This window comes from Nymphaea colorata, chromosome 2 (assembly GCF_008831285.2).
Source record: "Nymphaea colorata isolate Beijing-Zhang1983 chromosome 2, ASM883128v2, whole genome shotgun sequence".
NCBI classification, from domain to species: Eukaryota; Viridiplantae; Streptophyta; class Magnoliopsida; order Nymphaeales; family Nymphaeaceae; genus Nymphaea; species Nymphaea colorata.
In genome coordinates, this window is record NC_045139.1 from 19,576,800 (window position 1) to 19,591,677 (window position 14,878).

Sequence of the window (14,878 nt, forward strand, 5' to 3'; positions counted from 1 at the left end):
TTTTAGTATCGAAACGGAAAGGATGACACCCAAAACCAGACTGGACCTGGTTTTTGGTTGTAAAACTTCATTGTGATAGTAAAATTTGGCCTCATGCCTGCTTGGTTGATACAAAACCTAATGTGGCAAAAAAAGGTTTTTGGAAAAGGTTTTTCATCTTATTGCTGGTCCTCCGCTGATCGGGGCTAAAAAACCGCGAGGTAGGCTTTCTGATAGTTCTCTGTAATGGTGTTAAAGCCGCCAGCATCTTAAGCCATTTCTGTCCTGCCGCTGGTTGGAAATGGTCGGACTAAGGCCACTCTTGAAGGGTGGTGCTGGTCCTACCAATTATAAAATCGCAATTAGTCTAGATATTTGTCTGGCTGGTCGGCAGTTAGAAATGGCCGACTGTTCATTTTTCCTCATCTTTTGCCTAAAGCCATTTTCCAGGCCGGAATATAGGCTGGTCGGAGTCATCTTCTGGCCAGCGGCTTGCCGGAAAATGACGGGCTTTTTTTTTCCTAAAAAAATATTTGCACATTTGGTTTTAGCATCCAAAAAGGAGAAAATGAAATTTCTAACAGGCTCACTTTGTCGAGAAACCAAGTTTGAACGAAACCTGGTTTTCTAAAACAATGTTTTTACATCATGTCTTCCAAGCAGGGCCTCAAGTTTCGTTGACAATTTGGATCAAAGAAATGCACTTGCTTTACAATTGTCTTTCCTTTTCTCGTATCTTTTTTTCATAAGAGAGCAAAAATGCTTGCACAGTATATCCTGGCTGTAGCCAGGGGATTAATCACCATTCAACTTTTGTTAGCGCCGTTGTCTTACGAAAGTCGAAGCAAATTCTGCTTTGCAAAGAAGATTCAGCTAAAAATCACTTGTCAGATTTTCTCTTTATTTTACATTTTATAAATCTAAACCTGCATATGTTAACTTATCCCAAGCGCGGAAGAAAACGATCAACTCGGAAAGAGTAGATCGGGAGGAAACCTGTCTCCTCACATGCTAAGCTTTGTCATTGCTGGCCGAGGTGGACTCTGTTGCCGTTGATGTGCTGTTATCGTTATTATTATTATTATATTATTTTCTCTGTTATTATTATTATTAATCTTCCAACCATCTAACATGCACATGCAGGGTCCAAATAAACGGTTTCTTCGTTTTTTGGAAAGATTTTTTTTTTTTTTTTAAATTTTCATCTAATTGTCTACACGACACTTCATAATGAGAAAAATATTTGTGCAAGGTTCTCTAAAAGGGCCAGTTCGAGATTCAATTTTCAATAAAATTGTCAAATAGAGACCTCTGGTCACTAAGACCTCCCACCTTCTAGCCAAGCACACAAATCTCTCTTTTATTTGGCATTTCCCTAATAGTCTATCTTTAAATTCTATAAACTGTGTGAAGAAGAATGAATTCTATGTTCTTTTGTGACAGCGCGGATGAAACGGGGGTTTACATGTGGTGGGCAGATATTTTTCTTAAAATATTGATGATGCGACGGGATAGATAATGGAGGTTCTTGCCAAATGAGCAGGAGCTGTTAGCTCATGGATGGACATAGGATCTGCCTAAATAGGCCAATCAGCCCCATCGATCACCTCCTATTCAGGGAATTAATATAAAGAAAAAGAAGATTTGACTAAGCGAATTCTTTGCATTTCTTCTTATAAAGTAATTCACATTTGCATGACGACATTGATGGCGTAATAAACGATTATAAGCCAAAAGCACCGGTGCTCAACCCGAAAAGTTCATGAAAAAATTACTGAGGATAATCGGAAATGAAAAATGTAAATGGAGATTGAGAGGGCAGAGCGGACGATGACGAATTCCGGCTTGCAGAAAACGTGGGATGCAAGAAAATGACCGACCAAGATGGACGGAGCAAAGAAAAGGGGGCCACGAAGGCGTTGCGCCGCCGCGTGCCTCGTTAGCCAACCATCTCTTTCCTTCCCCACTTAAAATTAGTCCTCCTCGAGATTTGTGGGTTGTCTTGATTATTTGAGCGTTCAACTCTCCCTCTTGCGTCCCACCGTCGCTTTCCTTGTTGCTTCTTCTTTCTGCCACGCAAGGAGGGCGTCTTTCTCTCTCCTTTTGAACATCATTCTCATTCCAAATCGCAAAAAGAGAATAGGGGAGGGGCAGTTTTCGTAGACGCATCGCCGCTTCCCTGCCAAACTTCTTCTCTCTAATTTTTTCTTGATGGCCGCACTTGTTTTACGAGAAGATATTCGCCGGGGATGCCTTTATGGAATTGGGCATGAGAGTAGACGGTGAAGCAGCTAATTTTCTGTTCCACTTACAGGGCGTTCTCTTTTTTGACATCTCTGGGAAATATCCGAAATTGGTGGTCTGCTAGGTTGTTTTCTTGATTCCTGTTGGGCGGGAAGAGGAAGAAATGGCTAGCGTCGTTGCGGCGCGAAGAGCAGTTCAGCAGGCTTTAGCTGGAGTTTCTGCGGCGAATTACAATGTTGGGCATGCAGGATTTTGGGGTCGGGGGATGTCGCAGCTCGTGAAATCCAACGGCAAGCGGGCGTTTCTCGTGGACACGTTAGCCTTGGTAGGATTTTCCCTTTCTGAAATTCCTTCGCAATAGTTTGTAGTAGTTTGCTTTTACGTCCTTTGATTTCGGATCTGTTTGGATTAGAGTTGGGGAGATTGATTATTGTCAATGATAGAGATGGTTTCTACGTTGTATTCTGTCTGGTTGATTAGGTAAGAACGTTAGAAAGCCAAGGAGTGCCCTCGAAACAAGCTGAAGCGATCACTGCAGCAATAACCGAGGTTCTGAATGATAGTTTAGAAAATGTAGCTCAGTCGTACGTTTCTAAGGGGGAGATGCAGAAGGTATGTTTCTTGGTTCACTACCCATGATTGGTTGCCCTGCTCGGTTACCCTTTCTTCTCTTCAATTTGTTACTTACGCATTTTTAGCCGTTACCTTGTCTAAGGCGTTTGTTTCTGTGATCTACATTGTGGCTCCTTCTCGTATTGAGTTTTGAAGATTTGCCAATAATTTGGTAATATTATTGTGGCAGAGCCAAATGATTCAAGAAGCCAACTTATCCAAATTCAAATCAGAAGTGAAGAGCTCTCAGGTGAAAACTTTCTCCTTTTCGGCGTCATCAGCTCTACGTCCGTTCTTTATCATGCGCTTGCTTTTCACTTTTGTTCCCTTTTGCAGTATGTCACCGGGTTACTCCATTTTTGACCCCTTCCTAGAAATTATATTGGAAACTTGATATGCAATGAAAGACCAAATGTAGGCCATATTATCTTACCTGTTCACGATGGCATGCATAAATCAGATGCGAGGTGGTTTGCCATACAGTGAAGAGCCTTTTTTCTTCGAAATTTTTTATGCACATCAAATGCCCTATATGACAACTTATGGGTGCACGGGAAGGGAAGAGTACTTTCCATGCTCCCAGGATGAAGCACATGGGCTTCTACTAATCTCCCATGAACAGTTGAGTTATACAGGTTTTAGGTCCATGAATTATGGGATTGTTTTGACTGTGATGAAACATCACCTTGAGGTGGATACAGCTACTTTCAGATTTGCAAGCGTTGGTATGTCAATTTCGAAGAATGATAAAATTACACAACAAGGATTTAGCTAGTAATTTGAGATATTGAAGGATTTGAGAGGAAAAGAAAAATAGATAAATTGTCTGGACTTTCTTTAGAACAAGATGGCATTATCAGAGAAACATCTGTGCATTGAAGAGAGAAAAAGGTAGGATCAATGAAAAGAAATAAAATAGGCTGAGGAAAGTAAAGAACAAGAATCACAGCATAAAAGAAAACAACGGGTGGGAGAGTTCGGCACAATCTTGAAAGCATCCATTCTTAGAAAATCAGTATAACCTTAGCCTCCTTGTTGACTGTCTTTCTTCTGTACACGCAAATGTGTTGTTCTTGTACACTGCATGCTGAGGGTATTAAAATATTTGCCTTTTATATCCTTATGTGATTTGTATTTTTAGAGCATTCCTCATGAAAGGGACAACTACAATTTCATCTAAATTTCTCTAGCTCGGAATCTCAGCATTATATTCCTTCTACTGGGTTCAGTAATAGAGGCCACATCTTAGTAAATGCTCAAGTAAGTAGTCAAGGGTACTGGTCAATTCATTGATGTGAGACCCATAGAGGTGCAGTTGGCACTTAACAAGTCTGGTGACCATGCTAAACATTTGAAATGGTTAAAAATTGAAAAACTATAATTTCTAACAAAAAAATTTAGAAGAATAAAAATAAATACATTAAACAATGTATACCATCAATCATTTGATGTTTAAATTACTAAAGCAGCCAAACTGATAAAAAAATATGGTGCTCCTAGCTTGACACCCATATACTATCTCAGCGAGTTCTAGGCTTGTGCCTAGTTCATGCCTTGTTTGTTTTTTCTTACTCACAGTAGTGGGTGGAAAGTGTACTTGTTATGAGTTATAACTTAACAGTTTTGGCTGTCTATCATATTAAAGGTGTGACATGGGAGTGCTTAGGTTTGGCTAAGATTAAGAATAACCTGATAGAAAACAGTGTTTGAGTTTGAGAAACAAATAATTATAAAAGATAGTTTAAAAAGTGCCATTAGCTTATCTTCTGACAAAGTGTTCCTTTTAGGAGACATATTCTTTCATGGTGTTGAGAAGTAGTCATAATGCATTGATAAAATCAGTAAGCTCTGAAGTAAAAGAATAGTTTAGTGATGCTTATGAACAATGGGAGATATGCAAGTTGAAAATAAGCAAGCTGATTCTTGTTAGAACAAAGAATCATGTTTTTTTGCTTTTGGATGGCAACATATCTTTATTAAGAAATACATCAGCAAAGCAATGAGAAGCCAGAGGAGGGAATCAATTTGGATGTGTACAATGGCATCCCCAATGTATTGGAGCCAGTCCGTGACAAAGTTGCAGGCAGTCATGCCGCTGAACACAAAAATTACACTTGAATCTCCTACTGAAATTTTATAAAGTCAGTGAAGAACTATAGAATATTTTTGACTTCATTCCTCTCTGTGAATTAAATATCAATAGTCAACCAAGTTGAAAGAATCTGCTGTTTTGGTAGGCAAGTAGTGCTTCTGTGGTACTATTACATAGTGAGAAGTGACATTGTTATGTAATTTTCATTTATGATAGGGGTTCTCATGCATTGTATGATAACTGTAGCACCATGAATATGTGAAGTAATGATGATTAGGCAGGCCATCTGATACTTCCCTCAAGGTGTAATGGTTGCTGTATCTCTGCTACGGTGCTACCTATATATTTTTGTATGCTATGTAGTAACCGGTTATGTTTTTGGATCGGTTCCCATGTGGGCAGACCCAATAAGGCTATAAATAGGTCGAAGGTCGAATAGTGGGGGCATTTTGTAATTGAGTTCATTACCTCTGGGAAGAAAGATCCCTAATCAGGGGACTAGGGACAGCGTGGGTGAGTTTAGAGGTTTTATCTGTGTGTCCTTGCTTGTGTAACCAACCTTGTTAGCCAGTGGCTAACAGTATTACACAAACATCTTTACTCTGATCTGCAAATCCCTCCTGCAAGTTCTAGACTTCAATAAGTATTTATGTCTGGTTAAAGTTTAAACCATTTAGAGAAGCTGCTGATGCAAGTGACAATTCTGTAACAGCTGACCTGTTGCTTCAACCTCATAGTAGTACTTACAAGTTGACTGTAGATCTGCATCGAAAAGAATGCAGGCAAGCACAAATTCTGACATGGTTGGCAGATCATGGCAGCAAATTTATTTTCTTTGGAAAGAGTGGCCTATGGGGATGGGACTATTACAGCTTCTGCTCTCTCTCTCTCTCACACACACACACATACATTGGAACCCAGCTCATCAGAAGAGGAACTCGAGCAGGCTCCTGAGAACTGCCAACTCTATAGCACGTCTATATATGTGTGTCTTTGTAAATGTATATTGAGTTTTTTTGTATCGATGCATGTTCATGTAGAAATCTCACACGCAGAGGCACTACCACTAAATGCTCTCTATATGCAATCTGCTTTCTTAAAATCCATTTTTTATGTCACAAGCTTCAACATCTCCTCTAAAGACTAACTCCTATTGCCACATGTTGATTTGCAGTCAAGCATTTTACTATCTGTGTAACTGTTGACTGGTGACTTAAACTCCATATGACGATTAAACTCCATATGACGAGATGTAGATCTTGGACATGGTGAATTTGTCTACCTTCCAATATAGAGAAAAGTTTATCTTTCTTCAACTTGTTTTGTTTGTAGGAAAAATTTCTTAACCAGCTAGCCAACCTCTGCAACATCTAAGATCCTTGCTTGAAGCCTTTTGAAGACTTTAATTGCATAAAAGATTTGCTGAAGTGGGCCTCTGTCAACTTAAGAATGTCCTGGCACCTGCTCTTGTACTTCTGAGCATTCTGATAGCCTATGTTTAGCCCTAGATGCAGAAGTGTATCTTATTTTCCGCCTAGCCCTAGTTTTCTCTTGTTTAGAGGTTTTTTTCAGTTACCCTTGCAACCAAGCCTCCCTTCGCCAGAGTGTTGTCACCTTTCTGCGGACACCATATTTGTCTTGAAAATTGTGCATATGGTGTACAACTTTGTCGTATTATACCTGAGAAATTCCTCACTGTATAATTCCTATACACAATATATGTGACAATGATATGAGGGGTTTGCAAGCAGACATGCAGTAGAAATCAACCTCTTTTTTATGTTCTATGGTTATTATATGCTCAACGTTTGGATGAACAAAAAACTACGGTCCTAATTGGCCTGGTCTATGTAAACCCACAACCTCTGGCATCAGCCACAGAAATTGTGTTTTGAAACTTTGAATTAGCTTGTCCTTTTCTGTTTCAGAGCTTGAGTTGCCTTGCTTTCTCCATATTTCTATAATATGCCAACAAATTGGATTGGTGAATAATGGACCAATACTGTTAAATCTTTTTACCTCAAGGATATAATAAAGGCAAAAGACATGGATATGGATATCAGGTAGCATCTTTCGAAGGCATGTCGTAAGGATTTCTTGAGAACACGACATATGTATTGAGGGTAAGCTAAAGAAACCTGACCATGCAAGTTTTAAGAACGTTTCGAGATGAATACACTGGTTTGAGATGAAAAATTGGGTTGGAAAGCAGTGTTTTTTATTTTTAGTTAGTTTTTTTTTAATCTATGCTTTAACAAGTGGAAGCTTGTGAACATCCATAATTTTTCTCATAAATCCCTACCAGTGTCGTACATAAAAGGCTAAAAGCATGCTGTTATTTCGATTTTCTCCAAATTTTCCTATTTTTCTTTGCTTCCAGTTGTGAGCCATTTTACCTCATTAACACATGAAACATTCGGTTGCAAGTCTTGTTTTGTCACTACGTTGCTATAAATCTATTTGGTACCTGTGCACCTCACTTTAAGTAAAGTCAAGATTGAATAGATGGTTGTATAGATGTTTATAAGGCAAAAACTTTGACGTGCAGTTATGGACATTATTAGTACTTCTGAAAGTATCTGCCTTGAAATCCTTCAAACTGGAATTCTGCACCTCGTGCTTTTCCATGGTGTTGCCCTCGTAAAGTTTGGAACTTGGACAAAAAAGGATTTCGAACAGATATTTACATCAGTATTTTGCAATATCCAATCTATAAGTTCCTTTTTTGTTCAAGTCTCAGAGCTGCAACTCTGCACCCTGAGCTTTTCTCTGCTGTTGTTCTAAGGCATGCTGGTTGTGACTTGCCTGCTTTGTCTCTAGGTGGCGGATTCATTAAGTGATCTAGTTGTTGGAAGTCTATTTCTCTTTACGAGAAAAAATCTCTTTGGTAACATAATTTAAGGGAAAAAGTTACTGTCCCAACCAAAAAGGGGAAAAAGTACTCCATGTTTTTAAGACTCCACTAGTGGTGGTATTGATACAATAATGTCATGATTGTTTTCTTCATTTTTCTTTCTGATGTTAATTTTTTTATATTTCTAAAAGCTGTATATGGCAGTGATTTGACTTGCTGTGATATGCCAGGGGTCAATATTTGAACTCATGCTTTGGTCTGATCCATTTTGTAAAGTTTGTAACATGGTCCTGAATACACCTGTATAGGTTGGAGAAGATCAGGTTCAGATAAACCATCTTTCTGCTGAAGTTTCTGATCCAAATGCTGTTGTTGCATCTTTTGACATCTTGACTTCTTCTTTTGCCATGCATGAAGGACCCCTTTCTTTCTGCTTCTCTTGCATGTGGCATTCACATAGTGTTAGTGTGAGAGCCTATGTCACATAGTACGGGTACAGATCATTGTGAAAAAACTTGAGTATGTGGGTACGATTTTATGTATATATGTAACTAGTTAGTGCTTTCATATATATTTTTTCTGCATCTTGGTTTTTTACTTGTTTACTTGTTTATGGCTTATAAGAAATTTAGTTTTTATGATGGAAGTTCTATTTAGAGATTATATTGCGGTTATTTAGAAATCAAGGAACATAAAGTTTTCATTAAATCCCCTCATTTAATACAGTCTTTATGTAGTATGTTCAGTAATTGATTCTCTATCTCGCTCTTTCCTCTTTATTACACCTCTTTTTAGTTGATCTTCATTGTTATAGCATTAAATATACAGTTAAATATTACCACATCTTCATTATTACAGCAGCAATAAATATACAGTTAGCCTTCTTATTACAGTATTAAATAGTATGCATAGCCATAACAGAAAAAAAAACCTAAATTTTGGACAAAAAAAGACTTGGTCAACTTTGTCCGAGTCTTAAAATGAAGAGGTGTGGCCCTGGGTACGTCGACCATACCCGGTACATTTTTTACTGTACCCATACTGTACCCAACAGGGTACTGGTACTATACCGGGTTGGTACGGCACCTATGTGACATAAGTGAGAGCATGTCACAAGCATACAAACTTCTATGCTCATGGTATATTTTCTTGTATGAAGTTGTTGTTAGGTATGGGGTTGTTATTAGGAAAAGATTGGGTTTGGTAATCATGAGATGCTTCCACAACTGTGGTGTCCTTGTGCAATTTATAAGCGTTCCTTGTACTGTCAAAAACAATATAGGTTCTTCAGTCCACGTCATTCTATATGCTTTGGGGCCACTAAAAATTTGCAAAGCACACTACCTTCAGAGCTGCATGGTGATGCACATTTACATAAAGTTACTGTTAATTGCAGGAGCATAATTTCTCTTTACTTCAACGGGAAATTGAAAAGGTTCGGAGTGACATAGAAAAATATCGCAGTGAATTAAGGTTTGTACAGTTCCGACATGTTGAGCGTTGTCCTCTTATGCCATCCCATTTGACACAATGTGTTTTCTAGCCCAGGTACGAGATTGACAAAGTTACAGCTGGACAACGTCTTGATTTAAATCTTGAAAGGGGGTAAGGTTTCTTCCTCCCTTAAAGGACTTTTCCTTTTCTTTTTTATGGGTCTATTAATGAATGGCTTTCCTTTTCTCTTTTTATTTATCAAATGGAGCTTCTCAGGTCCTACAAGTACCCAATTCCAAAAGTAGTCCACTATATTAGGTGTTTTCCCAACACATGGGAAAAGTCTGGATGGATATAAGATAATAAATTTCATATTTACCTTCCATGGACTTTTAAAATTTTTAAGCATTCAAGTAAATGAAACAATACCAGAGCCCCATGCTTGGGGCTACTTTCTCTTTTTGTCAAACAAATTTTCTTTTTATTTTGCTATTATGGATCGCATTGATTGTTACCATTTATTGAGGAATACAGACGAATACGCGATGAACTAGCGAACCAGAATGCAGAGACTGTTAGTTTGAACAACAAGCTTGATAAGGTAAAACTGCCTATTGCTGGATTTTAAGCTTTGAAAACATGTAATTTTGCGTTCACCTGATCCACTGAAGATGAAAGTATACATTCTTTTGAATCAGGAAATCCATGCACTGAGGGCCCAGCTGGAAGCAGCAAAGTATGATCTGATAAAGTACTGTATTGGTACACTAGTCTCCATTTCTGCTGTTGGCCTTGCTGTAATTCGCATCCTTATATGAAGCACATTAATTTTCCCCACGGAATGATTCTCTTATTGACCAAAATGGAACGCTCCCAGAAGTTCCAAACATGATTTTTTTTCCTCTTTGAACGGTTGGCACAAAAATATTTGGAATGTCCAGCCAGTCCATTCTTCAGTTGAAATTCTGTAATCCCATTTAATTGTGTAATTTCAGTATTACCTACAGCGGTTGGAAAAAAAAAAAGGTTGTGTAGATGTTTGTTTTATTTGTTTGATGATGGTTCTGTTGCTAGGAATTTATCGTGCAATATTTTTGATGTGCTAACTATATATTTCTTGAGTGGTTGGACATGAAACACAGTGATGCTGCAACGATCGCTCTTCCCTCACCATTCATCTTAGAATCAAATGCTGAGATGGATGGTGAGGGAAGGGGGACATTGCAGCACTGCTGCATAATAGATGGGCTATTTTAGTCGCAGCAGAACCCTTTGTGGATTCCATGTTCTTGTAGACCGGAGGCTGATATCCAGCCAGTCTATTCTTGACTCCGAACTCTGTAATCCCCTTTAATTGTGTAATGTCAGGGTACTGACACGAGTTGAAAAGAAATAAAAACTTGGTTGTTTGATGATGGTTTCTATTCCTTTTAAAGTGTGAACTATATGTCCCTAGGTTGCACATGAAACAGTGGGATGCTGCAACTATTGCTCCTCTCACCAATCTATGTCGGATCATATGCTGAGATGGATGAGTTAGGAACAATTGCAGGGCAGCTGCATAACAGATGCACTCATTTGACTTCCCACAAAACCTTTTGTAACATCTCCTTCAGAAACAGATTCCTTGTTCTTGTGGATCGGGGCAGTGTGGACATAGAAACTGGTTTCTAATGTGCTATCGGAATGGAGCAGTATAGATGGCAAAAAAGAGGTAAGTTTGAATGTGTTTGAATTCCTGATCTTGGTTAGAGATTGCGAGAAAATCTCTAGCCTGGTGTAGACCCAAAACCTGAGGGCTTATATAGTTTGTTCTAGGTAAATGTGGGATTCCGATTTCCTGAAGTAATTGAATGAAAGACCAACTTTAGAAGAAGAGTTTCTCTGAAATACCTCAAGGAGCATGTCATACTTGGTGGAGTTTGTTAATGGTGGATTTTCAGTTCGATTCCTATGGATGTTACTCCCTTGCGCTGGATGGAGGTGCAGCATGACACTAAGTTGAAGGCGCACTTTGGCCCTTTGAAGAGAAAAAAAATGAAAGAGATTCTTTGGAAGCCTACAGTCGAATTGTTTCATTTTCCTTTGTGGAACTAATAACATAGATGCATGACACTTGATGAAGAAAGGAAAGAAACTGTTTTTTTGTTAATAGATAAATCTTATAAGCTAAAAAATGTTGAACGTTGATTTTAAATATTCATACAACTCCACATTAAAAAATGTATTTTTATTAAGTTTTAAAAGTTTTGCACCTGAAGATGAGGTTCACATTCATCTGTCCAGTAAATACAGAACCATGCCTGCAGCCAATATGTTCTTTGAGGAGAAGGCTGTGCCTTGTACCTTGAGGAATAAGGGGTTAGGTGGAGGCTTCGAGTTAAACCCGATGCTCGAGAGGTCGCGATCGGGCTTAATTATGGTTACATGTCAACTATGGTCTGGGCATACTGTAACCGGAGATGGAGACGTCTCAAATCTGGCAACCAATGGATCCAAAAAAGAAGACCGATACTGATTACCGGCTCTCCCTGGGCCATGGCCATCACCATCGGGGACAAGGAAGGATAGGTCGGACACGATGAATGCGATGCCCTTCCCCATTGTAGTCGTTGCTGTTTGCTGACTGCTCAAATGGATGGCTTGATAACTTACGTTGATGATGATGTTACCACACAGGGATCAAGATAGAGCATCTTCTATAGCTTTTCTACAAAAAGAAAGAAAAAATAAGAGAAGCAAAGGAAAATCTATAGTCAATGGTTGGAAGAGGCCGAAGCTTTCACCCTCCTTCCCTTTTTTTTTCTTTGCCTCCAGAGTGTGGGGCGGCTTGCACCTAGAGGTGAACAACGCTCGAGCTCGACTCGTTAAAGAACGAGTTCGACCCGAATCATTTACTTAACAAGTCGAGATCGAGTTCATGAATCGACTCGTTTAAATAATTGAGTTGAGTTCTAGCTCAACACGTAACTGCCCAGTCGAGCTCGAGCCTTCATCGAGTTTATCAAGTCGATATATTCAAACGATTTTACAAGTTTGTCGAGCTATAATCGAGTCGAACTCGAACTCAACACGTAACGATGAATTATTAATTCTATTCAAATAAGTTTGCCGAGCCTTAATCGAGTCGAGCTCGAGTTCAACACGTAACTACTGAGTCGAGTTCGAGGTTTCATTAGTCGAGCCTAGTTCGAGCTGACTGAACTCGAGCTCGTGTTCACCCCTACTAGCACCCAATGATAATCAAATTTTTACAGGCTTATTAGTTCGATTAGCTGCACTTATCCTCAACATGAAAAGCAACTAAACGAACAAGTAACCAAGAAAATCGCCTACTTTGAAAAACAAGAAATAAAAACGACGAAAGGTTTCATGATAAGCCTTGAAGTTTATTTTCTTTTTTCGCCGTATAAAAGTCTACCCGTTTCAAAACGGGCCCCTCTCTGAGTGCGGAAGCTGGATTTGGATTTTAGTGCATTAATAATGGTGGTCCACCGCCCATGTGCTAAGAATCCACGTTCAACCTCTCCTTTTAAGTTAAAAAAATTCCGGACCTTTAACTTTTCAAGCCTCATACAGAACAATTCATGCATCACAATTAAGCCATCCAAGTTACATACGTAATCACAGATCAAATTGGCACAACTACTTTTCTGTGGAAAATCAAAATCTTATGGCGATATATATATATATATATATATATATATATATATATATATCTCAAGATATCCCACATTAAATATCAACGTACAAGCCATGATATGCCAAATCCAAGGTCAAAGGGACCGTCAGCTAAAAAATTGGTAATCTAATAAAAGTAATTGTTTGTTGACCTTTTGAAATACTTTATAGATATCTATTTGAGCCAACTTCTTTAAAAGTCTAAAAGGTCAAAAGTTTTAAGTTTTTTTTTTTTTTTTCACAAAACCTTATAAAAGTTTCAATAAATCAATCGCGGACAAAGTAGTAGAAACAGAGTAGCCTTGGCTTTCGGAATCATACTAGTGGTACTCCTTCTTAGAGGATAGACATATCCCTACCAGATTATCTCAAGAAATACACTCTTTCGGGTCGAACTCTTCACCTCTCTTAAAAGGTCTTAAGCCCAAGGCCGATAACCAAGTGGTCAAACATCTCGTCGACCATTTGTTGTCTTTCACGTGGGCAAAAGGTGAAGAGCTCCTTTTAGTTAATGCTTTGCGCTAGATCCCAACCGTTCCCCGCTTAAAATCTTGTCTTATTTTATAAATCCCGTGTTTGGATGTGCCTTGACTTATGTCTACCATTCGAGAAAAGCAGATCTTATAACATAATCACAGTATAAAAACTTACGTCGAGTAATCACAGTATCTTCTTCTGATAAAGAAAAAAAAATGAAGAACAAAGACCAATTCATTTGCATACTACATACAAACAAAAATGAGTGCGTGATTGAAGCTGATTTCTCAAATTGGTACAAGTTGATTCAGAAAAACATGGTTCTCAGAAACTGCACGCCATTTGGTGCTGATCATCTGAAAAGCATTCTTCTTCTAAATCTCCTCCGAACTCAGAAAGTTAGAAGGGAGCAAACCAAATTAGAAGCTTTGCAAGGCAGCCGTTACCCATTATTCCTTCCCTTTATTTTTCTTTGAGTTTCATAGTATCATTTTATTTTCCTCCTTTGGGCCAGTAGAACCACTAGCGAAACCAGAAATTTTGGCTAGTAGCGGCACTAGTTCAATGAATAAGTAAAGTTTGTGAGGCTGGTGTGGGCAACTGCCCGCATTAGCCACCATGAGTGGAACCGAGAAACTTTATCATCGCACTTGATTGTCCCGAGGCAAATAGTAATATAGCATCAAACGTTGGATGTCTTCATGATGGAAAAAAATGTTTCATTGGAAAATATATTCCAATTGAGGTTGCTTTCTCCATTGGAAGTAACGAAGGATGGAACTATGCACATTGGGAGCCGCAGCAGCCGATTTTCTTGTAACTCTGTGTAAAGCCAATTGTTTCTCAGGGGTTGGTGGGAGGGGCATTCTCGTTTTGAATTTTTGAGCCGTCAACCAGTTATACTGTAAAAAGAACGGGAGGGGTTAAGAAACTATTGACGTGTAAGTTGAAGCATAGTCAGGACAGCACGTCGAAAAACCAAAAGCAGTTCCTGTATGTTAAAAGAGATAAAGAATTGGATGGCAGTTTTAGTTCTTAAAAAAAAAAAAAATGAAATTCTCAGAGTGAATAGTGAAAGAATGTGTACTTAACCATATAAGGTTAAGTTGGTCTACCAACTAAAATTCTCTTCTTAGCAAATGTGGCACATCAAAAGTGTGGCACATCAAAAGTGTCAAATTGAAGGCCCAACATATTAGTATACTTGAGGGCACATCAACTTTGACCTCCTAGTCCACGGGAGGCGGGCGGCTCTTGTTCGTATTTACTGAACTATGTATCAAGGGCAGAAGTAGAAATTTCCAAGGCATACTAATAACAAAGTTTTAAATGTCTAAAGGACATCAATATGCAAATGAGAAAGATCACCATGAATAAGAAAATTAACATTTTTTTGTGAATCTGTGTGGGCAATGGCCCACACAAGCCCACACCTACCTCCGCCCCTGCTGGTGAACCGTATGGTGATATAGGCACATGCAACGGACCGTTACCAAATGGGATAT

At 38.7% G+C, this 14,878-nt stretch overlaps 1 protein-coding gene across 1 annotated transcript; it reads left to right on the forward strand.

Annotated features, from left to right (window-relative positions):
* The first annotated feature begins 1,778 nt into the window (after nt 1–1,778).
* Nucleotides 1,779–10,249, forward strand: LOC116248030 (protein FMP32, mitochondrial-like). Its single transcript, XM_031620595.2, has 7 exons — nt 1,779–2,548; nt 2,704–2,835; nt 3,026–3,085; nt 9,178–9,254; nt 9,330–9,386; nt 9,750–9,816; nt 9,914–10,249. Exons 1-7 carry the CDS (start codon nt 2,387–2,389, stop codon nt 10,031–10,033), a joined length of 675 nt encoding a protein of 224 aa, XP_031476455.1. The 5' UTR covers nt 1,779–2,386; the 3' UTR covers nt 10,034–10,249.
* The last annotated feature ends 4,629 nt before the right edge of the window (nt 10,250–14,878 follow it).